The 27,378-nt window shown below is 34.5% G+C and overlaps 2 protein-coding genes and 1 pseudogene across 3 annotated transcripts in view; all 3 read left to right on the plus strand.

Moving 5' to 3' along the window:
* LOC150093579 (transmembrane protein 248-like) overlaps positions 1-14,812 on the plus strand; it is a 104,674-nt gene extending 89,862 nt beyond the window's left edge. Inside the window, exons 6-7 of one of the 2 annotated variants that reach the window (XM_090413008.1) lie at positions 9,150-9,290; positions 14,542-14,812. In XM_090413008.1, coding sequence (XP_090269134.1) covers positions 9,150-9,290 — 141 coding nt within the window. In that variant the 3' untranslated portion in view covers positions 14,542-14,812. The remainder of the gene's footprint in view (positions 1-9,149; positions 9,291-14,541) is intronic. The other variant, XM_090413007.1, reaches the window with a different exon arrangement.
* A 7,757-nt stretch (positions 14,813-22,569) lies between these two features.
* Positions 22,570-23,082, plus strand: LOC150093580 (zinc finger MYM-type protein 6-like). The gene has a single exon (XM_090413225.1). It carries the CDS (start codon positions 22,570-22,572, stop codon positions 23,080-23,082), a length of 513 nt encoding a protein of 170 aa, XP_090269351.1.
* An 857-nt stretch (positions 23,083-23,939) lies between these two features.
* Positions 23,940-24,219, plus strand: LOC150093581 (signal recognition particle RNA; annotated as a pseudogene).
* The last annotated feature ends 3,159 nt before the right edge of the window (positions 24,220-27,378 follow it).

A 27,378-nucleotide genomic window follows, 5' to 3' on the forward strand; every position in this document is an offset into this window, starting at 1 on the left:
CTGATATCTACTCTCAAGGGGTGTACAGGATCTATGATAATACCACATGCAGGTTTATATCATTACTAACTTCCTATTGACAATTTTCCTCCAAATTAGTCTGTTATCTGTCATTTCTCCTGTATTGTCAGAACTTATATTATAATCTTCTAAGATGCTTCTTCTGATGGCAGTCCACCTGAATATTGGTCTTCAACTGCATCTTTTCTCTCTCATTCTGTTAAAGTGACCATATCAACTGAAATTAGCTCTGCTGACACATTCTTGAATGCTAACAATGTTAAGTTCCTTCATAATAACTTCGTTTTTAATAGGATTCTGCCACTGATGCTATCTGTTTATGCCATGCCCCCAATTTTTCTTACGACTCATATCCATTGTTCCTACTTTTTTTTTTTTTTTTTTTTAAACTCAATTCTTGGACACAAGTTAAAATTGGTTTGAACATTCATTATACAGCACAGAGAAACAATTAAACAAGTTTGTATATTTTGTCTGTCACAGAGACATCATTATGGATACATTCTTAAAATTGTAAAAGCACAAACAAAAACGTTCAAAACAATAAGTGGAAAAAAGACTAAAAGATTGAAGTTCTATGAGGGGGTGTCCTCTGTGGGTGCTGTTGGGTGCGATGCCTAAGAATTGAAATTTCTCAAATCTTGGAAAGTTTAACACAACCATATTTGTAACTTGCTTTCTGCTATAATCAGTAGCATCAGCCTTGACATAGTTAACATCCTTATGCAAGCATCACCTAAAAGAAATCTGACCACCAACTCCATATTCTCTATAAATTACACAAAGACAAAAACATAATCACTAGAGCCAACAAGGATAATTCTACTGTGGTCATCAGTGTTAGTAATTATAATTGGAAAATGAATTAATGTGTTGCTCAGAGAGTGCACTACTTATAAACCACTGTATTATTATCCCACCAGTTAAAGAATGTCACATCTTATAATCTTGGCCTCCTGAAATAGTTAAAACTTAGATCATTTAGTTTCTGACCCCCCCCCCCCTTGGATATATGGTTTAGTTTTAAATAATCATGATGAGCATTGATGTCAGCTGTTTATTTACCAATATCCCCCCCCCCCCAGACATCATTGTTCTTTTCAATTCTGCCATCCATGCTAGCTACTTTTCCTGGAAGATTACCATATATAAATAGATAGAGGGGACAGTCATGAGCTATTCCCTCCACCTCTAGCCAATTTCTATATGGAACATTTTGAAAAACACGCCTTCATCATTGTCATCAACATCATATTCTTGATATGTACTCTTAGGGGTGTGCAGGATAATTATTATAGTGCTATATGAAAAAGCTACACCATTGCTAACATCTGATCAACAATTTTCCTCCAAAGTATCTATTATCTGTCAAGACCCCAATGTTATCAGATTTATATTTCTGTCTTTTAAGGCACTTTTTACTGTATCAATCCATCTGCATCTTGATCTTCCTTGGGGTCTTTTTCCTTCCAACCTGGCAAAGAACACTTGTTTTGCTAATCTTTCCTCTCCCATTTTTAAGTAAGTGGCTGTATCAAGGTCATGTTTCTTCTCACTTAAATAGAATGGGAAAACTATACCTTTGATACAGCCATTCCCAAACCTTCTATCTGGCTAAGATATACTGATGATGTGTTCTCTCTTTGGCCACATGGCTCAAACACATTAGACTCCTTCTTCCTCCATCTCAACAGGAAGCACTGAAGAATCCAATATACTATAGAAAAAGAAAATAATAATAGCCTGCCTCTTTTAGATACTCTAATCACGAATCTTTTTAATGGCACCCTTTCTTTCTGAATTTTCAGAAAACCTATGCATATAGATCCATTCATAAACTATCCCATCATTCCCCCTTTCAACAGCATGATGTTATCAAAACCTTTGTCAATAGAGCCTCTAATCTCTGTTCTACCCAGGCTTCCCTTTCTGCTACACTCTCCTTTATTTGCCAGACTTTCCTATCTAATAGTGACAATGGTGACAAAAATATTAACAAATCGGTTGTTCCTCACATCTCTCTCTCTCTCAACATACAGACTACAGTAATGCTGTTACTATTCCCTATATTCAAAGCACCTCAGAAAAAATAACTGGAACTTTAAAGAAGTATAATCTCGTCACTGCCTTCAAACCTGACTACCCTTATCTGCTCTCCTAAAGATCCACTCCCTCTCCTATCTGTTCCAAGTGTTTACAAGGTCCTTGTTCTTGCAAATTATCTTTTTATGGTTAAACTGGGAGTCTGCTCTGTTAGCCAAGTGGTTACGTGCTCCACAACCACATTTCTGGGAAAGAAGTATCCTGCATTCGATTCTTGTCGCTGACATGAGGAGCTTAAGGATCTTTCTCAGGCATAGCCAAGTTAGCCGGTCTTGGGCGTGGACTGCAGGGTTTTCTTCCCAGTTTATCTGGGGTTTTTCCTCCTGCAAAGCAGGCAAACCAGTCTTCAGAACACAATGATTCACAGACAATTAAACATGGTTGAGCGTGGGGGTAACAACCCCACCTCGTAGTAAGTTATGAAACCCAAAAATGGGAGGCCAAGGCCCAACATGGGGCTGTAACGCCGAATAATAATAATAATGGTTAAACTGAGAGATCTGCCACCAGCCTAAAGTTTAGTTTTAGGCTTTTAGTCTAACTTTTTTCTCATTCATTTGTTTTGCGTGCTTCAAAATTTTAAAATTGTATTCCTGATTATGTCTGACAGATGAAATATAGGATCCATTAAACTTATGTTTATTTGTTTCTCTGTGCTATATTCATTCCATTAAACCTAATAATGAGTTTAAACTAGCACATAAGCATAAATACCCAGCTTGAACACTATCTTGTATATTAGTATTTTTATTGATTTATCTTCTATTCCACATGAATGTATTAATTTGATTCTCTGCTATACCATACTTGTGTATTCTGTTATTAATTTTCATATTTAATTTGTCATCTTTACTAAAAATTGTATCTAAAGAGCTGCAATGCTCTTACTTATAATTTTAAGCAATATCATGACAAGATAAAATTTTCATGATGCTGCTGATGTCTTCTGTGTTCCTGCTTGTTTTCATAGGCCATTTTTTAATTAATGATTTTCATACCAGATTTGTCAGACCAATTATTTAGTTTAGTCAAGGAATCCTGGAGACTCAATACTAGATTTGTTTAGGTATAACATCTGCATTAACTGAAGAACTGAGATTAACATTCTACTTTGATTCCTCTTCCCAATGATGCTTGCATAAATGTGTTACCAGGAACACTCAGGGAAATTCCTCTGAAGTTCTTGCCTTCCATTTCATTTCCCATTTTTATAGATTGATACTAGGTAAGCTCTGTTCCAGTCATCTGGAATTTGATCTTACAACCATGCCTTCTGAATTATTTATTGTAGACACTGTAAAACATTTATACTACTATATTTGAGCATTTCTGGTCAAATATCATCTACTCCAACTGTCTTTCTACATTTCATTTTTTTTTAGTTTCTTCTACCCTCAAGTATTGATATATACACCTGATTGCATTCTATCTTGAATATTTTCTACTGCCATTCTGACACTTCTTGTTTCATTTAGCAATCTTTCAAAGTAATTACTGAAAACATCCAGAACATCTTTATCTTCGGTTTTCATAACCTTATCATTTCTGATTCCTTTTAAGCTTTTTCAACATTTTGCCACCTTTCTGATATTTATCTTTTATTGTCTTACCAAAATCTTCTCATTAGTTTTGTTTAGCTACTTTAACACCACAGTTTCGAATATGGAGATATAAGTGTTCCAGGGAACTGGGTGTTCCCTGAACAACTCATTAGCGAAACTATGGAAAAATTGTGGAAGGACAACTTGAAGAACAAGCTGGGTTGTCTGGATCAGATTTTCACTTTAACACAAAACCAGTTAAATCATGAATATAACAAGGATCTCTATTAAAGTTTTGCAGATAATCTCAGGTGGTATGGTCACCTAAACAGAATGGGCGAAGAAAGATTAGCAAAACAAGTGTTCTCTGCCAGGTTGGCAGCAAAACGACCCAGAGGTAGATCAAGATATAGGTGATATAGGTGGATTGATACAGTACAAAGTGCCTTAGACGATAGAAATATAAGATCTGATAATGTCGGAGTCTTGACAAGTAACAGACTGATTTGGAAGAAAATTGTAGATAGGAAGTTAGTAATAATGTAATTTTTTTCATGTAGTACTATCATATCCTCTACACCCCTTGAGGGTACATGACAGGAATTTGATGATGATGAGAAAAAGTCATGACAAGGTGTGAAGAGAAAAGCTATTCAAAATGCTACAGTTATGTGATGCAAATTAGACATTATACAGGATGGCCATAATTAAAGAGGAGGTGTTCAGAGTCCTGTAGCAAAAAGTGTATTAAATGAAATTCAACTAAACTTAATTTGAGTACACTCTAATATGGGGTTTTTAATTTACAGAAAATAAAAAAAAGTACAAAATTCTGCCACCAGAGGGCATTTGGTACTAAAAGCTCATGGTTTGGGGTTAATTAAACAGTAATGGCTAGAAGAGAGAGACACAACAAATCAATTTTCGTGTTCATATAACTAACAGATGTGGTCCAATATGTCCTTTCAGATGTTTTAAGAACTGCATTATGTGAATGACATTTTTTGCAGTGGAATGCAACAGATCTGCATTGATTTGCCTCACATGCCGCATTATTCTGTCTTTCAAGGTTGCTAAATCAGGAATATGTCCTTCATACATCACACATTTCAAATGGCATCAGGTGGCCATTCTGTGGGAAATGCATGAATAATCACTGTATTCTATGAAGTGTTTTTGTAATATTTGCTGTACTGGTATTCAAATGTTAGGTGGTGCTTCATCCTGCATGAACATAGTAGAGTCAAGGCATCTTTACTGCTGCAGTTGCAGAACAACGAAGTTGTGCAGCATCTCCCAATGCCTAACAGCAGAGATGGTACAAGTCACTGGGTTTCAGTCAGAGTTCTTCGAAAAAGTATCCAATAATAAACGATTCAGTGAAACCACACTACACTGACTTTCAGTGAGTGTAAAGGGGCTTGATGGAACATATGAAGGTTATTCACAGCCCCAATGTGGCAATTATTTGACTTCAGCAAACTGCAGTCAAGTTAGTTTCCACATCACCATGAAGCAAAACTTGAGTATGCGAGATCTTGTAGGGAGAAAAACCTCGGCATCTGATGCAAGATTTTCCACACAGTTGAGTATGGCACATCCAGTTGCCTTGATATTGCCTGTACATTATTCATTCTGGGTTCCACAATGACAGTTGCAACTTCATCAACTTGTTGAGGAATAATCCATTTGCACCATTGTCCTGGCCTCACTGCTAAAGTTCTGCTATTTTAAATTGCAAAATTATTTTTATAAGATTTGCTGTTGTCATTGGACCTTCTCGCCTATCCTTCAAGCGCCTGAATTCTTGAAGCAGCATTTAAACGTTGACGTGTTGTTGATAATGAAGCTTGACTAGCAATGCATGTTACGGTAAGATAAGATCCATAGCACTTCAGTCTTAACAGATTGATGCAAATCTGTTTTAGTCTTCCTTATATCCATTAACTCATCAGTAGAAACAGTGAGATTATGCACATAACATGCAATTCTAGCACCAATTGTCTGGTGGTGGTGGTAGCAGAATTACACCAAGTCTGGATTGAATTTCATCCAATACATTTTTTTTGCTACAGTGCTCTGAACACCTCCTCTTTCATTATGGCCACCCTATAATTAAGTTGTAAATTAGCAGTTAGACCTGAAGGAGGTAGAAATCTCCATTCTTATTCATTATTCTTGCATTAAATCTAATATAATGGAGAGGTTAATTTTAGCTTTTTACTTTGATCCATATGATGTTATATTCTTAAAATCCATACAGATCTGCAGGATTCCTTAACTAAATTTTATAAGTGCTGATACAAATTTGTTTTAAAAATGTTTAAAATAGGCAGGAACATTAAAAACATCAGCTGAATCTTGAGTGGTGAACCTATAGAAAAGTAAAATGTTTCCCCTACTTAGGTGCAATTTTTAGAAGATGGCAAATTAAATAAGAAAATAGTCAATAGACAGTTGTCTATTTCCATATGGAGCTTTTCAGTAGATATAGTAATTATACCTATGTTTGCAATACCAGTAGGTTTGGCATTGAGGGCTTCTCAGCTAATTGCCATCTTATGATCTGCCTTCCATCCTTTTTCATTGTTTTGCCAATTTTCTCTCCAGTTCTCTAAGTATAATGCCGGCAAGTGATTAGCGTATCCACTCTCCAAACGGCAGGTTCCATATTCGAATCTTGTTGTGGTCATGTATATGTTTGTGAATATCTTTAGGTGGGAGACCAACCACCATTCTGCTTATTGGAGGCCTGAAGTGGCTTGAAAAAGTTCCATGTTTGGTCTGTAGAGCAGGGTTTCTGGAATTAAAATAAATAAATAAAAATACTAAAAAAAAAAAAAAATCCTTGACCTACCCAGGGTAATGAAATGTACTGTAGGTTCACAAATAGCATTTCATAGGTGGCAGCCACATAACTATGAGGAAAAAAAAATCATTTAATTAATGGCATTAAAATTGTTCCTAGTTTAATTTTCAGTTATCAACATTTGCATTATGCTCATTTTTGTGACATCTGTTTTGATGTCTATCATTAAAAATATAACAAGTATACCAAAGTTATAGCCCATTTAATACATGCTATATATATATGACATACAAAATTAAACATTCCCTTAAGTCTTGATGATGTCTCAGTATCAAAATTTATTGTTTAATTCATTTTGATGCAATTTATTATTATTATTATAATACTGTCACCTCCATAGTGTCCGAAGACTCATCACAGATGAGTCAAACTATCCACACAATCTATCATACCTCTCCTTGAACCCATTAACAATTAAAGCATTCACAACTGAATCTGGCAACCCATTCCACTCATTCACAACTCTCCAAGCAAAAAAATCTAGTCCTTACATCCCTTACAAACCACCATTTACAAACCACAGAATATTCCTCATGTTTTACAATCTCCCAAATCAAGACTGCATGGTCACTTTCACCAATCAGAGACAATGTGGCCACCTTGGTTATGGATAACTCTTCTGAACCTATGACCAGGTCCAACCAATCCCAAGTCTCCTTCATCACTTGCTACCTCAAATAATTCTCTTAGGGAGTTTATAAATTCCATTTCCTCCCTGCCATATGATCTTCTTCCTTCCAGTCTGTATCTCCATAATTGAAGTCCCCCATAATGATCACTAGACTTGCACTCATTGTATGGATTTTCTGATGCATGTCTTCCAGATCATCCCTGGACTATAGTAGCAACCAATCATGTATTTTGTCTTATTGGCCTTGATCTTACACCAGACTGCCTCAAATGAACAACCACCCTCCCACTTATCTCCTATTTTTTTTTGCTGCAATTCATCTGCTATCATAAGCAGTACCCCCTTCTCCCATCCTATCTTCCCTGAAAATACTTAAAATCCTTCACATTCTATCCCTGTAACTACATCATCTGCTGTTAGCCAAGTCTCACTAATGTCTATAACTTTTGGCAAGGTTGACCTAACCATTACCAAAAACTTCTACCTCTTGTTCCTGATACTTCTGGCATTAGTATATATATATAGAAACTGCAACATCCCTTTAGGTCCCCACCCATCTTTACTTTCTGAATTGACTATCCTGTTCAATATTTTTTGCTTGAGAGACTAGATTCCATACTTTGGTCATTCTCACATTCACTCACCACATGGGTACCTTTGCACAAACTCGCTTGCTTCCATCCTAATTGCTTAAGTTTTCTTGAATTTGTGCTTCAGCATGCTCAGTGAACAAAAGCTCTCTCTGAACACTTAACACCAAAACTATTGAGATATAGTCCATCAGCATTGTACAAATTCTTTTTTCCATCAAACACAGACCACAGATCAACAAATCTTACATCATTCCTTCTGCACAACCTAATGCCCTCCTTAGTTTGCCTCTATTATAGCATGGTAGGAGACTTGCAGTCTTCACCTTCTTGCTCTTCAGTTTTGCCTCTTCTTACAACTCCTTTACATCCTTCTTCATAGAATACTTCTTACTTCTCAAATCTTTTGTGCCAACCAAGACCATTATTTCCTTCGACTTACCTTTTTGCATCCAGTTGGCATGACTAATATCGTGAATTTTTGCACCAGGAAAACATGATTTTGTTACACTTTCATTAAGTACTTTCTTGATCATTGTGTCTCCTTTCTTATATAATTTTCTCCTTATGTTTCTTGTTTGTTCACTTGGTCTTTATTATTACTTAGGACACCTGCTTCCTTCTCATTTTAGTGCTGCTAATATCTTGCTGCTTCTGCAAGTTTTTCAATTTCAATTTCAATTTTCTCCTTGTCCTGTGAAGGATAACATTCAATCTTCCTATTTCTTTATTAAGTCATTTTGTTATCCTCTATTTTCATGGCCACACATTCGCCATTAATAACATTATTTTCTATCCTATCATCAGTACTGCCCACTTTACTAATCTTTGCTTTATTTTCGTCACTTAAATGGCTCACTTTCGAAACATTTACTACACAGTCTCTTTCTGGTTTCAATTTCCTTCCACATATCATTTAATTTTCTTGACGAATACATTTCGCATATACTGTACCACACATAAATTTTAAGTCATGTGACAACATGGTCTTTGCTGCCATGCTCTACCACACATTATCGCCATACCAAATATTGTATTTGAAAAAAAAGGGGAGGGTACTTACATTACAAACTAAATAGCTCATTCAATCACACTTGTTTTTATCCTTCAGGAAAGCAATAAATCCACTCTACTCACACATAATATGCCACCTAATGGCAAATCAGTTGTTATGGGGTATGTTTACTAAATTTATTATGAAAAAACACACTGTTCTTTAAAGATATACCTCATTCAATTTTCTTGCAAACATTAGATTTAACTCATTCATTGCTTAACAAACTGGGGGGGGGGGACAATTCATATGTGTTTTAATTTATTTCTGTTATAATAAGAAAAGATGAGTATGTTTTTTAAAAAATTTAATTGTTTTTTTTTTTTTTCACTTTTGTTAGAGGGATCGTTCTATTGTAAATCTTCATCTGATGCATACTAGTTATTTTCTGTTTGTGATGGTTATGACCCTTTTATGTTATGCTTTAATTCGGGGCCGTTACAGAACAACAAAATTATTGCCATCAGAGAAGGTAAGTTAAGTAAGTTTTTTTTCTTATCCTTTCTAGTAAACTTGGAAAAGAAAGTATATGAACAAAGTTTTTTTCTGTTTAAAATTATTCATTGCCATAATTTAATTTATGATCTTTTTTTTTTATTTCTTTATAATTGTAGATTTTTGACCTTATTTTACAGTTTTCCTGCTGCATCTTTGTAGCAGAAATTGTTGGTCGATTGGTAGAGCCTCCACTACTAATAGCTCATGCAAAAAGTTATGTAAGTCTGAGCACAGTTAGTAGTCGGAAAGTGACTAATTGTTCAATGCTGTTGGCACTGCTGAAGACTGGCCATTCTCACAGGGTTAACTTTGGCCTGTAAACTGACGTATATCAGACCTCTGTGCCCTCGGGGCATGTGGGGATATGACAAAAAATTGTAGCAGGAATTTTGTTACATCTGTAATTTTGTCATCTTATTTTCCTTTCATTTTACCTTATAATAGTTTTTACAGTGTTGTCATTACTTTTTCTTAACATTCTTTTTTTATTATTTTAACAGTTGGTTTCCAGTGATTTTCAAAATCCTTAGATTCATTTCCTGATAAACATGACCAGATAACTGCAATATTGTATATTTCATTCCTAAGATGGAGAGGCAAGAAGTGCTACCATACATCTATGGTAGCACTTCAACCTATCTTTTGAAGACAGTTTTGTGGTTACAGAAATTGGGTGATAGGCAGAAAAGATGGAGGCATACAAATTAGTGATGGGGAGAACTAGGGAATCATCCCTGGAAATTAAGTAGAAGTATGGTTAGCAAGGGTGTGAGGACTAGATTTTTTGCTTGGAGAGTTATGAATGAGTGGAATAGGTTGCCACAATATTGTAGGTGTCATGTTGGCGAGCGAGTTCAAAGCAGAGTTGGTGTGCAAAGATTGGAAGACTAAACATAATGTTTAGTCTTCAAATGTTTAGGCTCGATGGAGTTGTATGTGTGCAGTAATAGTAATAACTTGATTTTTGGGTTTATATGTAAATATTGGTTTGACCATCGTTTTTCATATCAATAGTTCTCTAAACAGCTCTCTTGTGTTGTTTGTTGGGTTTCTGTTGTGATCAGTTTTTACATTTCAGTCTTTCAGGGAAAGTCTACTTCATTAGTCTGTATGTATCTTGGATTTCCTCAGTATTTTTTTCAAGTCATGTTTGTTCAAGCTGTTTTTTTTTGAAATTTTTTATTTCTTGTTTAGGCTGATTTCTGTCTTATTCCATATAAATTTATTTGTTTGGCTCCTGCCATACCAATCTTTCATATTTTAGTATCTGTTGGTTAATTGTTAAGAATGTGTTTTTATGATTTTTATCAACAGGGGGGAAACAAGTTGAAAAGTCTGCCTATCCATAAATGTTGAATCTTTACATTAACAGGAAATAAATGTAAATTTGTGAGAAATGTCACTTGATCATAGTAATGAACAGTATTTTTATTACTCTCAATATTAATTGAATGAAAACATTTTCACATTAAAGTGATTCTCTCTCTCACACACACACACACACACACCTGCAAAATACTGGACCTCTTATAAATGATCTTTTGCATTCTTGTTTTCTTCTGTTCAGTTATTTCATTTTGATTAGAAAAATAATAGGCTGAGGGAAAAGATTTCATAACCTGAAAGAAATGGAATTTATATACCTATTAAGAGATAATTACTTTAAACAGCATGTGATGGGGGGGGGTCGGGTTTTGAGACACTGCTGAATCTGATGATAACATGAGAGGATCTGTCCATAACTTTCCAAATCTGTCCAATTGTTTCAGACAACTGATGACCATCTCTCATTCACTGTATGAACATTAAGAAGGTCAAGAGCTGCAAAAGAAATTATTGTGTAGGATATATGAAAAAAAAGGTGATCTACAGGCTCATTAAGAAGGAAGAATGACCAGTATGGTAAGGGAGGCAAAAGCAGATTATTAGCTGGTTGATCACTTGGTAAGGGTGTAGTATCCTGGAGATACTGCAGAAACTGATGTGGGAATAGAAGTAGATGAATTGCAGAGAGTAAGATATTGTAGAATCTTAATGCAAATGGTGCTTTTTGGGATTAGATGTGGTGTATCAAGCCATGTATTGTGAGAACATGCAATGGAATTAACTAATCTGTTTGTCAGAGTTCATGGAGTAGTAAGAAAGCAAAATAGTTCCATTGCATACACCAAGACAGAAGTAGCAAATTAGACTGATTAGTATCTCAGGAATAATGGTTACGGTGTTGGAAAAGTTGAAGAGAGTAAACACATAAGACAGAATAAATATCTTTAATGAAAGTAGCATAAATATTTTCTTCTGAAACTACCTGCACATCATCAACATGAAACACATAAGCAATTCATGGAGACAAACAAGAATCAGTTACTGCATATGAGAAAGATCGTATTAATTAAAAAAATTATTTCTGATATTTACATAAGATGAGAATCTCCCAGACTTCCAGGGAAAAGAGGGGAGGAAGGCAACATTCTCATTTAAATTAAGACCAGTATAAAAGAGCATTAGAAATTTTTTTGAAGAGAAGTTCATGTTTAAAACTGCTTCTATGGAGAATGCAAGTTTCATTCCAGTGGACACTGTGATATGTATGTCACATATTTCATTCCACATGAAATTCCTCCCAGTAAGTTAAAGATAGTTAATTTTCAATATGATATTATTTCAAATTAACCCTTTAACATAATTAATGGGACTACACTTTGTGTTGGAACTAGAAATTATTAAAATAATAATCTGAGAAGAAAACTTAGGATTTTTATTACGTTTTTAGGTAGTAAGATTGTTATAAAACAGTGTCAGCAATTCAGGCTCAATTTTTAATGAAGAGGGTAAATTATTAGAAACTATTATAGTAATTAACGAAATAGTGGTTGAGCTTGAGCTGTGGGGGAAGGGGGAGTTGGAGATGGTTCTGGAAAAAATTAGGTTAGTGGACATATATTCCATCATTTGCAGGACTATATTAAAAAATAATGTTGGAACACTGATGTATGATAGCCTAGGACAGTGTTTCCCAACCTGGGGTCCGCGGGATAGTTTATTTTCATTAAACTTTATCTTATCATGTTGCTCACACCTGGCCTAATTGATATGTTCATATTCTTCTGAATAGCTCCATTTATAACAGTATTGCATTGTCATAAATGACACATATAGTGTTGTAAAATTGTAATTTATTACTTCATCTTTATGATATATAAAAAATTTCCATTTTGGATTTTATGGGGGGCCGTGGTGAATTAACATTCGCTACAAGGGTTCCACGACTTCAAAAAGGTTGGGAAACACTGGTCTAGGAGATAAACAGAAATGGAAGATGAAAATGAGTGTACCGATGTTAGGAAAAATATGGTAGGTCTACAAATTTTTGCAGGTAATATGCACTTAAAAAAGTAACTTTATTCACTGTAAATCCACGTTCTCAAGGTACTGTGTGCATTTATTTTTTTACATAAGTATGAAAAATGTATGGATAACCTTCCCAAAAACTTGGTATGATCAAGACTACTATCATGAGCAACAAGTATTCCTTTGAAGTGCTGAATAATTAAAAAAAAAAAAAAAAAAGAAGTCTCAGTAATTAAAAAGACTACATTCTCATATGGTAACAATCCCAACATGATTTTAAAAAATAATTGAACAGTTTTGCTCAGTCATCCAAACATGGCACTTCTGCCACTTTTTCATAAAGACAAATTTTTGGCTATGTGCAGTGTTTTCCATACTTCACACATATGGTATCGTTAAGATTTGTGACCTCTGTATGCTTGTTTGATGTATATAAATCAAATTGGCCATTCAACAAAGAAAGATCCCTGAAGATAAAGACTGTCATTAAGGTTATAAAACCACACAAGTGCAGTCTGGCTCATTTATAACCTGAGATCCTTTACCAGCTCTAGACTCCTACACAGACATATCTTCAGATATCCAAAGAAATTATATTTGCCCATTGTGAAACATAACCCTTTATCTTTACCCAGAATTTGGAAAATTATTTCAAATGTCTTCTTTTTATAGACTTATGTTTGCTCAAATATATTTTGAATTCCAGAGTTTCTAATAGTGTTTGATTCAATGTAATACAGTCATGCAACCTAGGATAATAGCAATTGTTAGCATATATTTATATTCTTTGCTTTAGCATTACCACAGTGTTCTAGTCATAAAAATAAAATATTTGTATGTAACTTTATTTAGTTAAATTTTGTTTGTATCGTGTTGACATGATAATTTAGATTTATGCCAATCCTGTTTTGGAAACATGACAAATAACAGACTAGCTTGGAATGTAATCTTAATGAAATATAGGATTGGGATCATTGCATATGAAATTATCAAATTAAGAATGAAAGCTGCATAATTTTGTATTTTGACAATAGTGAATTGTTTGTATATATATATATATAAGATATAACAACAAAAAAATTGCCATCTTCTAATTATTAAAAGGCTGAAGGGATGAAAATAATAGAATGGGACCAATTTTCTCTCAGAGCCTCTTTAATAAAAATTTTGTTCAGACTTCAATATAACTTTCTTGGACATTATATTCAGCCATTTTTAAATTTTTTGCAAACTTTAAAGCAGTTTTTTTTTTTTTTCCTATAGAGTTAAAGACTTCAGTCAAGATGATTTTTGATATGCATATTCAGTTAATGTATAAATGAAATGCACAAAAAAAATTAGACTTATTTATTCAACTTAGGACCTACAACATAGAGTAAAAAATGGGGAAAAAGATCACCTAAAGCTGGTGGCAGCCATCTTGCAAAAATTTCAAATAAGAAATCAAATAAGAGCATTAAAATGACAGTAAAAAAAAAAAAAATTAGACAATTCTGGAAATAGGCTGTGATTAATTTTAAAATCTTCTGAGCTAGTGAAAATCTGTTTTGTCAAATAAAAATGGCCATCATAATTAAAAGGATGGCAGGGGGAAAAAATTCTTTTATCTAAAGGGTAGGATGACAAAATAAACGTGCTTTCATCAAAATCAAAAATTAAGAGACTTCATCTCCCTGATAATTTCACTTGGAATGACTTATGTCAAATTGGATGGCTTGTACTTTTAGGATAACATTTATTTCAGTTTAAAACACTGTGATTTAAACCAAAGTGAATAAGATTTGATTATAAATAAGTTTTTATTAACATAATCCACAGTTATGTATATTTAATACAGTATGTTAATACATAAAAAAAAAAAAATTCTTTTAAATATTTTGTAGATTCCTTTAGAAGCTTAAGAATTTTCATGTTGGACTCAATGAAAAGTGCTAATTTTCAGATGGGCTATATATGATATAGTAGCCATAGTAACCAGCGAAAAGATGTAAATAGAAGATTAGAAAACCACCTGCTGATTATTACACTGAACTCATACTATACTGTACAGATACATACTATGTATACAGCAATGGTCTGGTTTATTCATGTGAATATAATGGACAGAACATCTTTTGTATGTATATATTAAAATAAATGTATTGTTTACGTGCAGGTTTACTCTCAATTTTTATAGCCCCTATACGTCTAGAAAAATAAATAAAATAAAATTACACAAGAATGGTTATAGAATCTGTAGTATTCTAATTTTGTTAATAGATAAGTTTGAAATTTGTATATCTTTTGGTTTTAAGTATTGTTAAAAAAATACAAACAAAAACCATATTTGAAAGAGCAGAAGTAGAATGAATAAGTAAAGCCAGAAATAAGTTGTTAGAAAATTTACACTTATGTTAAATGAAGGAAACAAGCATCCTGGGATAATAATTTACCAAGAATAAAAATATTGTGTTAATTAATATTTAGTAAATTATTATCCCAGGATGCTTGTTTCCTTCATTTAACATAAGTGTAAATTTTCTAACAACTTATTTCTGGCTTTACTTATTCATTCTACTTCTGCTCTTTCAAATATGGTTTTTGTTTGTATTTTTTTAACAATACAAACAAAAGGTAATGTGATCTTGATCACTGAGCTAGTCTCATGATTTGATGACAGGAGGTAGTAATTTATTTGCATTGTAGATGCCTTCTACATGTGGAAGATTTCATCAATTGTTTCTCAGATTTAAAATCTAAGTGGTTAAATTATAATAAATTTAGTTGAATCCTTTATCCCAGTGAGAGCAAACAAAGTTTGCGCCTGAAAATATCTTCAGGACGGAATATAGTGTTGTACTATCTTACCTGGGTAAGTAGTGCAACACCAGGGCAACTCGTAGCAAGATACCAACACTCCTATCCTAGTATCTCCCATAATGCAAAACACATCTCCTTGTGGATATGTATACTGTTATGCATTAAGGGATTGGCCACTACCCAGACCAGTTTCAACCTTTGTTGAGGTCTCTTCAGTGGGAGCCAGGCCCAGAGTTGGAGATACCAGGCAGAAGCAGTAGCAAGGTCATCTTTACCTATAGAAGTTGCCAAAAGGTTTACCACCTTTTTTTTATTAAATTACTCTGGATTTAGAGAAAGATGTTGAAAGTTTATTTTTCACTAGGTTAGACTATAATAAATTTAGTTTAATTCTTTATCCCAGTGAGGATCTCACTGGGATAAAGGATTAAACTAAATTTATTATAGTCTAACCTAGTGAAAAATAAACTTTCAATAAGTGGTTAAATTTTTGGGTAGTGTGAGGTAGCTGATACCAAGATTGGTAGCTGGATAGATAGTCTCAGATTATCATTATGAGAATATCTATCCAGCAGCAGAAATCGCTTTATAGTGATGACTGCAAAGAGTGTGTGCACGTATGTGCCATTTTTGTACCTGTGAATCTACCTTGGTGGCAAATGCAGAATATTGGTGTAATAATTAAGCAAGTAGAATACTTCAATTATTATCATTGAAGATCTCCATAGCAGAGTAGGAAGTGAATCCCACCAGACATATGTTGGGAAAATTTGGAGAAAGGAGCATGGCTAATAAGCTTAGGAGACAGCTTGGAGCTATGACATGGAGCAAGGAGTTGAGCAGTAAGGAAATAAATGCTGCATGGGAACTCACAAAGAAATACATAACAGCATCGATGTACAAATGTATTCTGAAAGCCAAAAGGCTGAATAAGATAGGTGTAAAATGGATGAGTGTAGAACTTAAGCATGAAATCTGGAAAAAGAAAGTACTTTGGAGGAAGTACAAGATGAATAATGGTAATCAGTCACAAGAAGAGTATGAAGAACAAGCCAGGAGAGTGACTCGTTAGTAAGGAAAACAAAAGTAGAGTATGAGCAGAAATTTGCAAATCAGGCAAAGAAAAACCCGAGAGAGTTTTTTTAGATATGTGGCAATAGAAGGAAGAATGATCATGCTAAGATGAAGTTAAGGGATGAAAGTGGTAGAATGGTAACTACTGCAGAAGACATTGTTGAGGTATTCTGTGATCAGTTTATAAGTGTGTTTTATCCTGATCAGGGTGGAATCATGAGGAACTTAAGTGTAGAGTACATAGGAGAGGATGGCTTAATTGTGAGTGAGCAGGAGGTATTTGAGGAAATAAATAAACTTGATGTCAGTAAGGGGATATGATTTGATGACATATAACTATGCATCTTAAGAGAATGTTCTGGGGAATTGTCAGTAGCATTAGCATGCCTGTTTAATAAAAGTCTTACAACAGCACAGGTTCCAAGGGAGTGGAAGGAGAGTAAAATTGTTCCACTGCATAAAGGTTGTGATAAGGCTGCAGCTTCAAATTATAGGCCGGTCCATATATCTGCAGTTGTGTGAAGGCCCTGGAGAGATTGGTGAGAAGTAGGATACAGAAATGGGATGATAACAGCATTTTTCTCTGTGGTTAGCATGGATTTGTTAAGAGGAGATCATGTTTCACTAACTTACTTATGTACGAGACTGGTCTGAAAAGTTATCGGCCTAACAATGAAAAAACAAATTTATAATTTCAAAAATATTTTTATTTTTTAACATAGTCTCCTTTAAGACTAATACATTTATACCAGCAATTCTCTAATGGCATTATCCCATCCCTTTAGTGGTTCTCAGTAAGATCTGAAAAATACCCCTTTACAGCTGCAATCACCTCTTGATTCAAAGAAAAACGCTGATCAACGAGGAACAGTTTTAGTTTTGGGAAGAGATAAAAGTCAGAGGGAAGCAAATCTGGGGAATAGGGTGGATGTTCCAACAATTCATAGTGCAGATCCCTTAATTTTCGACTAAAAAACCTGCACTAATTAAAATCGAAGGGAAGTGAAAGAATGAGTATAAATAGATTGGAAAATTAATAATGAAAATTTTATTTATTCTAAGCCATTACAAGACAAAATAATAGTATAATGATTGACATTAAAAAATATATATATATATTTTTTTTTTTATTATATTAAAATTTACAATATATAGAATTTAATCCAAATTAAACCGAAATGAAATTTTATTTGAACAAATCAAATATATTTAGTCTAAAAAAAGTATAAAGTCTCATTAATAACCATCATAAAAATTTACAGAGCATCCTATTAGTTTGAAATTTTTTGTGTTTGTGGTGAAATAAAATACTTCTATTTTTTTGGGTGGTGGTGGGGGGGGGGAGTTATTTAAATGTTAATGAAAATATTTTGGGATTAAATATATATATATATATACTGTTATAATAATATAATTGTAGTATTTAATTTTTTTCAGACACTTGACAACGTTTATTGTTAACCAGCTTGCCAAATCTCAAAGATTGAGAGCATACGACTTTCATTATGCCAGAAAGATATTTTTGACCTAAAGAACTATATTTTTGAAACACCAACTTCTTGGTATTTTTCTTTTAGAATGGAATCATTTTGGAAATCAATAAGTTCCATTTTAATGCAAATAGGAGCTTTTTCAAAAATTTTAAAGGTAAAAGAACCTGTAAAAAGCAGAAAAAAAAAAAAAAAACTTTATTATTATTATTCATCACACCTCCAAGGAGTCCGAAGACTCATCGCGGGAGGACACCTATTGTACAACTCTCAGTCTCCACCACTACACTGATCCTCTACTGCCAATCATCTACATCAGCGCCATCCACTGCCCACCACCACAGCTAGTATTTTTTGTCTGTAAATTGCATGTTCTGAAGGGCCGATTTGTCTGTATGCAAAACCCGAGATGAAACACCCGAGTTTCCGGGAGAAAAACCCTGCTACCTCTGTGCGAGATCGGCTAACTCGCCTTCGATTGAAAAAATCCATATATAAAGATCTTGCTCCTTAAAATCTTTAAACCGCCTATCAAATTCTTTAATATTTTCTAGTTTGGGACAATATTGAGAAAAGGTAAAACTTTGCTTCTTATTGTTCAACTGTTCACACATAAAAAAGTAATTTAGAATATTGTCTTTTAAATTATTTTGAAACAACCAATTTACATCTAAAACTTGCTAGTGCATCATGTATGTTATTAACTGACCTTTTCCCTCCTGAAGTCTGACATTTAAATCATTCAAATGTCCTGTAATATCAACCAAGAATGCTAGATCTTGTACCCATGTCTGATCATTAAGAAATGTAACATCATGATTTTTCATTTCTAGGAACAATTTGATCTCTAAAAGCGAAAAAAAGCTTTTTAGAAACCAACGAATCTCTGTAATAAGGTAGCCGTTCAAATTCACTCTCCAAGTCTTTAAGAAATTGTGCAAACTGGTGGTGATTGAGCCTCTGGATTAGATAAAGTTTACAGTATTTGTCACAGGCTTGAGTACGCTGCTCATTTCCAAGACTTTGGAGGCAGAATCTGCTGATGAGTAATGCAGTGGAAAGATTGCAGTTTTGGAATATTTAGGTACATTTCCTTTAACTTTGCTGCAAGTCTTGATACAAAACCTTTTTTGCCTGTCATTGCTGGAGCACCATCGGTTGTCACAGCTATGAGCTGTTCAGAGGAAGTTGGTATTTTTTCAAAATGCTTCACACGGCATCAAAAATGTCTTCCCCTGTACTGGTTCCATGGATGGGAATCATTTACAAGAACTCTAGTAATATTCATGTTCATATTATCATCACTAGAGCCAGAAGAAACAGCAACTTGAGCCATGTCATGAATATCGAAACTTTTGTCAAGTGCAATTGAAATGCACTGTATGCTTGTGGATATTTCTTGCAACTGACCACACAGATTATCTGCTGTTTCGTTTATTCTTTCGATTAAAGTATTTCTGTACAAAGAAATCACAAAATACTTGCAGATTTTGGGGATGTGTTTTCAGCTGCTTTTATCATACACTCTAACCAAGTAACCGTCACTAAAAGATTTGGAATGTTTTGCCAATAAATAGCTGATTTCATAACTGCCTCTCGCTGCTGATTTATTGTCTTTCATAATTTTTGAAAATATTTTCTGTTGACTGAAGTGAATTCTTCATGCTTTTTCATTTTTCTTCTCTCAGCATGAATATTGTTTGTGAATTTTATTGTAGTGCCTTTTTATATTATATTCTTTGGTGACACTAATTGTTTCGTTACAAATAATGCACACAATTTTGTTCTTTGTTTCAGTTCAGAAGTAATTCAGTTCCCATTTTTCTTGAAATTTTCTCCCCTCAGCAATTTTTCTTTCTTTTGTTAGAAAGTGACATTGCCTGGATGAATAAAATATATTATAACAATTTTTATAAAAATGTTGGAATAAAAACGCACAAAACTATAGACTAGTGCACGATACTATTGCAAATAAAAAATAATAAAAAAGGGACTCTCTCACAGCTAGATTGCCTTGGTAGGTTGTCGATGGATCTTGTTCGCTGCACGGATACCGTGCTTCAGAGATTGCTGATTGACTAGTAGGCAATTATAAACTCATAGCCTGAATTCACATGCGTGTGTATGCTGCATGTCATGTGAACAGCTGCTATCCAATAGAATTCAATTTTTTTCAGTGTGCTACCTGCAGCTTGATATAAATTAAACTGAAAGCATAAATATAGTTTACGATTGATTAGGAGCAGATCTAACATTGAAATTGCAATATAAATTTTTTATTATATCTACATTGACCTGCTATAATTATATAGCAGGTCATATTGTAAATATAAATGTATGAAAACGAATAAATCGATATCGTATTTACCCGAATATAACTTGCACTTTTTTCCCCCAAAATTAAAGCTAAAAAATCATGGTGCGAGATATATGCGGGGATTTTTAGAAACAAAAGTTTTCAGAAAAAAAAAACTGAAAACGGGGATGACTTATCAAGAATTTATTCGCTATCGGTACTTCCGATCTCGAGAGTGGTTTCCTTGTGTGCATTGTCAAAGTCATCTATCCAAATAGTGTCATCGTTACCATTATTTCAAGTAATTTACAAGACTTGAGAAACGTAATGAACAACCCTCACGAATGAGAAGTGAAAGCAAAGCATGAAATAGCAGTATTAGGCCATTAGAGACAGCATCTATGAAGACGCGCATATGATTGGTGCGATATTAACAAAAGATCGCGCGACCAAAAGACAAAGGCAAGCCAACAATTTTTGAGTTGAAATGCTAATTCTCTACAACCGAATTCCATATCTGAAACTGCCATAACAACATTCACTCTATATGTCTTAGTTTTAACACGTTTACGAATTTTATTGCTGCTTTGCGTTTGAAGCAGGCGGACTCGCACACATCTAACTAATAGCAATAGTTTTTAGTTAGATACTGTGTTTGCTGGTGCAACATATGGTTTTGCTCGAGTCTAAACAGCATGGTTAATATGGGAGGGGACATGCGATTCATTAGTTAGTGCCGTTTTTATCCTAGTCTCTAATTGCACTTTGTTGAGAAACATTACACAGCAGCAAATGTCTGTACTTTATTCAGTGATGCAATAAAACTTGTTTTGCTTGCATCTGCAGTATAGTGGCAGTTGAGGAGCGAGTTATTGAGCCCGACGTGAAAGTGTTTAAACTTTTTTTTTCGTGTGTGATGTATATGCGAAACTTTTTAATTTCTTTTTTTTCATAAAGTAAAATCTGGGGTGTGAGTTATATATACGCGAGGTGAGTAAATACAGTATTTCTGTTTTATTATAATAAGCAACCATCTTTTTTATTATAAAAAAAAAAAGCAATCAAACTGGCTGCCTGCGAGCGGCCAGTTTGATACCCCCCCCCCACTGGTTTAAATGTTAAAGGAAAGACACTCAGCTTCTTAAACTCTTTTATTGATTTTATTCTAAACAGCATATCAAAAAGGTGATATTAAAAAAAAAAAAAGCAAACCGCATTAATCTAGTGACTTGCAAAATTTACTGCTTATAGAGCAGTGTTTCTCAACCGTTGAGCCCTGGCATCAATTATACCAGACGGCGACAGATTCTCCTGGAATTTGTCATTTTAGTTCTGCGAGCATTTTTCATGAATAAATATTTTATAGCGGAAATATTCTGAGGAGAATAATATTCGTGAATATCTGTGTAGCAAATGTCAGTGAGCAAGCCACGTATTTTTAAACATGGAAGTATTCATGAATAATCGGAGATTTTCAGACATCGAAATCTTCCCCTATTCGGTAAAGGGAATACCGCTGTTTATAACCGGTCATAAAAATTGCCTGCAAGCCGATTCCAACAATGAGCAGTACATCCTTTGTTCTCAAACCTGAACGAAATAACATCTGTGTTACAAATGTCAGTGACCAATCAGCAAGGAAGTATAAATAAAATTTTTCCACTAAGATTCTGTATCCGGTTCTCAAATCTAATAATACCGAATACTGATTCTTCGCAAGTTGGCATTCCAGTGTGCTTTCCAAAGTAGTTGTTTCCAAACCCGAGTGCTGTGATTTTTTAAAAGTAATAGGCCTACAGATTTAAATTTTAATATGAATAAGAGACAATGGACTTTGTTTAATTGTGGTGTTAAGAAATTTCGTATTGAAGGTGATTGTGACGCAACAAATAGTGATTCACCCACCTCATGCCTACAGAGAGATCTCCAGTATGTACAAAAGGAGGGGAAAACTACCAGCACACAGAAAAAAAAAAAAAAAAGTGCATTCAATCGTATGTACATGGACAGCTATTTAAAATTTAGTATATCATTTATTATATCATATAATGCCCTGACACTGACTAATTGCCACGATCTCAATGTGTCATTTGTGCTACTGTTCTGGGAAATGAAGCCATCGCAACTTACCCGACATCCCAACACGAAACATTCCGATCAAGTCAACAAACGCATTGAATTCTTTATGCGTAAATGAGATGCACTTATAATACAAAACTGTTGTTAGATTAAAGGAAATTTATTATATCAATATGGAAAAGAATTATTTCCAAAGTTTCAACACCGACACTTCACTTCTGACGGCCTGCTATTTAATGTCATTACAGTCTAAAGCAAAAAAACCGTATTCTATTGGCAAAGAACTCATTAAGTCTTCTTTATTTGCTGCTCGTAATGAAGTATTCGGTCAGTCTGCGGCAAGCAAAATGAAAGATACCCCATTGTCGAATGATACAGTAGAAAGGCGGATATCTGCTATGGCAGAAGAGACAGAAACGCAACTTACTGGAAAAAAAATCGAAATTGTTGGCATTACAACTGCGGATATTCAGAACAGTATTATACTTACGTATGTACTATATATTGACTATGATGAAGGTGACGTGAGGGATGACTATGTTTCTGAATTACCTACGCACACTACCAGCAATGAAAATTTCAAAGTTTTAAATGGTTTCATTGAAGAGAGAAGTCTCAAATGGGAAAATTGCGTTGGAGTTGATATCGACTGCGTGTCTTACAGTAGAAATTCAGGTTGTCATTAAATTAAGCATATGGCGGGCAATAACTTATTGTCAACGCATTGCTACATTCATAGGCAAAACTTGGCCTTCAAAAAAATGGCACCTGACCTTAATGAATACCTGTCTCAATCTGTAAAACGTATTAATTATATAAAAAACAGAAGACTGTTAAAAGTATTGCGATGAAATGGGCTCTGATCATCAAAAATTTTTCCATTAGGAAGTTCGTTGGCTGTCATGCGGTCAAGTTCTCAAGAGGTTATATGAATTTCGAAAAGAAGTTGAGCCGTTTCTAACTGATAAGAAAAATGACCTGTCCCATTATTTCCAGGATAAGAAGGGCTAGCCAGGCTGGCATATCTCAGCAACATAGTTTCTTACATAAACTAGTTGAATTTGAAACTTCAAGGTTCAGATACAACAATATTTAATGCTTGAAACAATGTCAAATCGTTCAACAAGAATCTTAAACTCTGGCTTAATATGATTGCAGAAAGAAATAATGAAATCTTTCAGGCGTACTCAGATTATATTATGGAAACATGATTTCTGTTTCACAGAATTCAGTTTCAGATATTATTGCAGCCCACTTGAAGAGGTCGTTTGAAAAGTATTAGTATTATCCCGAACATGAGGCTCCTCGGAGGCAAAATATGTGGACCCCTTTGTTGTGAACTACTACCCTTTCCCTGAAGAAACCGTTCAACTTATTGAATTATCATTCGACAAAAGACTGGAAAGTACTTTTAATTCTATGAGTAATTCGAAATTCTGAATAAAAATGAATATCCAAATTTACATGAAATAGCAATGAGATTTTCTTTTCTTTTTTTTCCCCACCACATACTTTGTGAAACTGCATTTTCTGCAATGATTGTGCCGGGAGTCGTGGCGGTCTCTTGTAATCCTGCTGCTTGGGCTGGTGGATGGTTTGAGAACTGGAGTCCTGTTCCTATGTCGATCGGATGTCCGCACTAAGCACGGCATCAATATGGTGAATTCGAGGGAGCTCAGAGCCACCAGGTTGCCTAACGAGAAGCGAATTGGCACAGGGCGGAAACGCAGCAGGCAAAAGCTTCCGCGTCGTGCAGTAGTGGGATCGCGTCTGTGAATAGGCGTTGAGGAACAGCCAGGACAACATAACCAAACTGTCATTTTTGCTGGCCTGGTTGGCCGAGTGGATAGCATATCCGCTCTCCAGCCAAAGGGCTGTGGGTTCAAATCCAGCCGTGGGCATGGATGTTTGTGATTGTGGAAATACCAGTGGTGGTAGGCGGTAGATGGCGTTGGTGTAGTTGTGATTGAATAGTGGAGACGGAGATGTAGCCCTGGTGCCCTCCCTGGAGGTGTCAAATAATAATAATATAATAATAAAAAGCTACAGAGGAACCGCCTGCAACTTTCTCTCTCCGTTTGAATATCACTTCAATTCATCCCAAAATTAAGAAGCTAACGGACAGAAAACAGCAACGAAAGTCTCACTAGTCTGAAACCTCCAAAAACTCAGGTGTAATAAAAGAAACTAAGTTTAACTTTTTCAATAAAATATAATCGTGTGAAAGTTCTGCGTTTTTAATTTCAAAATCTGAATTAGTGTTGTAACTAGAGATTCATATAGTTTTAGTAATTAAATTACATACTTTGCATATATATTTGACGCGTGTATGTGATAAGTGTTTCTCTGACAAGTTCATGTCCTGCTGCTTTCCCTGCTCAGCTGATTTCTGTAGTGAGTTACAATGCATAAGTATTTTTCTCACTACCGTTTATTTTCAAATCAACATCATTAAAATCAATTCAGTAATACAATAATTTGTTGAGACTGGGCCGTCGTCTTATAAAAAAAAAATTTACCGGGCAGTGGTCTCACAAAGATTGAGATCCACTGTTCTAGACAACGTTCCTATAATTCTTCTTTCAAATTAACCATGAGTGCATTATTCTCCCATACCATACATTATCTAGCTTGGGCCTGCTTAACTAAAAAAGGAGTTTCATTCCATCTGTATAAATGCTAAATGAAATTCATCATCGTTTTTTTTTTTTTTTTTTTTTTTTTTTTTTTTTTTTTTTTTTGACAATCAATGTGCTTATATACTCAACAAAGGAAACGTTCTACTAAATTCTAAACTTCATTGCCACAGGATGACTGACTTGTATTAAAATTTGCTCCATCACCTTCCATCTTTCCTCCCGTTAGGGCATATTAACTCGTCTTATAAACAACCTTATTTTAGTAATGACAGGACATTTAATCCTATATAATAAACTCAATAAAAGAGTTTAATTTAAAAAAGATGAATATCTTTCCTTATTCTTGGTCAAGCAAAAAATATATTTTTTGCTTGACAAATTATATTATTAAATTGAAGGTACCTAGAAATTATTATTATTCCTGACACAACTGTCTCAACCACTACACCGAACCTCTACTACGAATCAACGCCATCTACCCCCCACCTCCACAACTAGTATTTTTTTTATCTGTAAATTGCGTGTGTTCTGAAGGAACAATTTTTCTGTATACGGGATGAAAAACCCGAGTTTCTGGGAGAAAAAACCCTGCTACCTTCGTACGAGATCGGTTAACTCACCTTCGAACTCACGCTAGTAATCGCCGATACTTCTTTATTCGGCATGAACCGTTGCGACGAGAATCGAACTTAGGCCTATTTCAATCGAAGGGCGCAATGTACCATCGTTCTGCCAATTGCGCTACGGAGGCGCTTAAATTATATACTTGGTTTAATCCTTTATCTAAATGTAAGCAAAAGTTTGTGTCTGAAGTATTTTCAGGACTGGAACAATTCGTGGTAAAGGTGGTATGACTTCATATCGTTTGCCTTAGTATCCCATAATGCAAAGCACATCTCCTTGAGAACATGTATAATGGGAATGGTATTTTTAATTTATAGTACAGGTATTCCTCGATTAACGCGGTTAATTAATCCCTCGATGTTACCGCGTATATCAAAATCGCGTTAATCAAATTAATATCAATGGTAAAAATTATAATTCGTTTTATATGCTACGCTTTTAGGAAAGATAAAAATGAATGCAAAGTGAATGTTTAATAAATACTTGTACCTACATTATTTACTGCAATTTTTTTTTATCAAAAGAAGTTATCAAGAGTCGTTTGAACAGTTTTAGTTTTTTCCTAATCGGCATAAATTCTACGATAACAAGCAAAATAACTCTCCAGACCTCGGCAAACAAGCAATGAAACATAAAGAAAAAACACTACAACTATAATACATCAAAAAAAAAAAAAAAATCAGCTAACGCCTTTTTATTCCCGTATACGGGAAGTAGGCAAGGCCATTTAGCCCTCTGGTACAAATTAAATGGATATTGAATCGAACATTATTTCATAGCCGAATATAGAAACCACAAGAGTTTCGTGCCGAATATATATATAGAAACTAAAAGTTTCGGCGGGTGCAACCTTATGGGCAACTCGTAGTAAAGGTGGAGTAAGCTCCGGATCACTTTCCTTAGTATTTTCCATAAATTTAAAGCACATCTCCTGGAGGACATGTATGATAAATAAGCCTTTGGCTCTCTATTTCAGTAATACATGATGGTTTATTTATTTTCAGTTACAACCTAGAAATTATTGGATAAAGAATTTAAAAAAACAACTAAACCATACTATACTGACATCGGAGGTCGCGGTATCTCTCAGATACAATTTACTGTCAAATATCACAAACCTTTATATAACATGTGTTAAACCAAACTGACAACAAAAAATAGTGCGGAATATCACCCTAACATAGGAATGCACAGCTACTCATTACCTCCATGCTATACGCTGAATTGTGTAAGCTGATCTGACAGATACATTTTGCAGTTGTCTGTCAGATCAGCTGCGAACTTCGCAGGGTTAAAGGCGCGTTAATCAAACTCTTGCCGCGTATATCAAGGGATTGCCGCAATTAATTTCGTCGGGTTAATCAAATTCCGTCTTAAGCAAAACCGCGTTAAGCAAGGGATATCTCTGTTACCAAGTGAAAAAACTTTCAACAAATGTTTTAATCCTTTACCTTAGAGTATGTCTTCACTAGTCTTCTTGCATTGGACGCTTATGACTTCGTATCAGTTGTTCAAGTATCTCAATATATACGAAAACATGGAAATGTTTTCGCATATTTCACTTCAATAAAAGTTCAAACCGATTTGGACCGGACCATAACCCCTCACGTTTTTTTTTTTTTTTTTTTTTTTTTTGCATATGAAATATTGGGACAGCTAATGTGAAATCAGCGGTCTGTATATATGTATATATACAAGTAAACCAAGTGCGAAGGTATC

This window comes from Typopeltis vanoorti, chromosome 23, assembly GCF_054136105.1.
Source record: "Typopeltis vanoorti isolate ZY-2024b chromosome 23, IOZ_Tvanoo_1.0, whole genome shotgun sequence".
Taxonomy (NCBI): domain Eukaryota; kingdom Metazoa; phylum Arthropoda; class Arachnida; order Uropygi; family Thelyphonidae; genus Typopeltis; species Typopeltis vanoorti.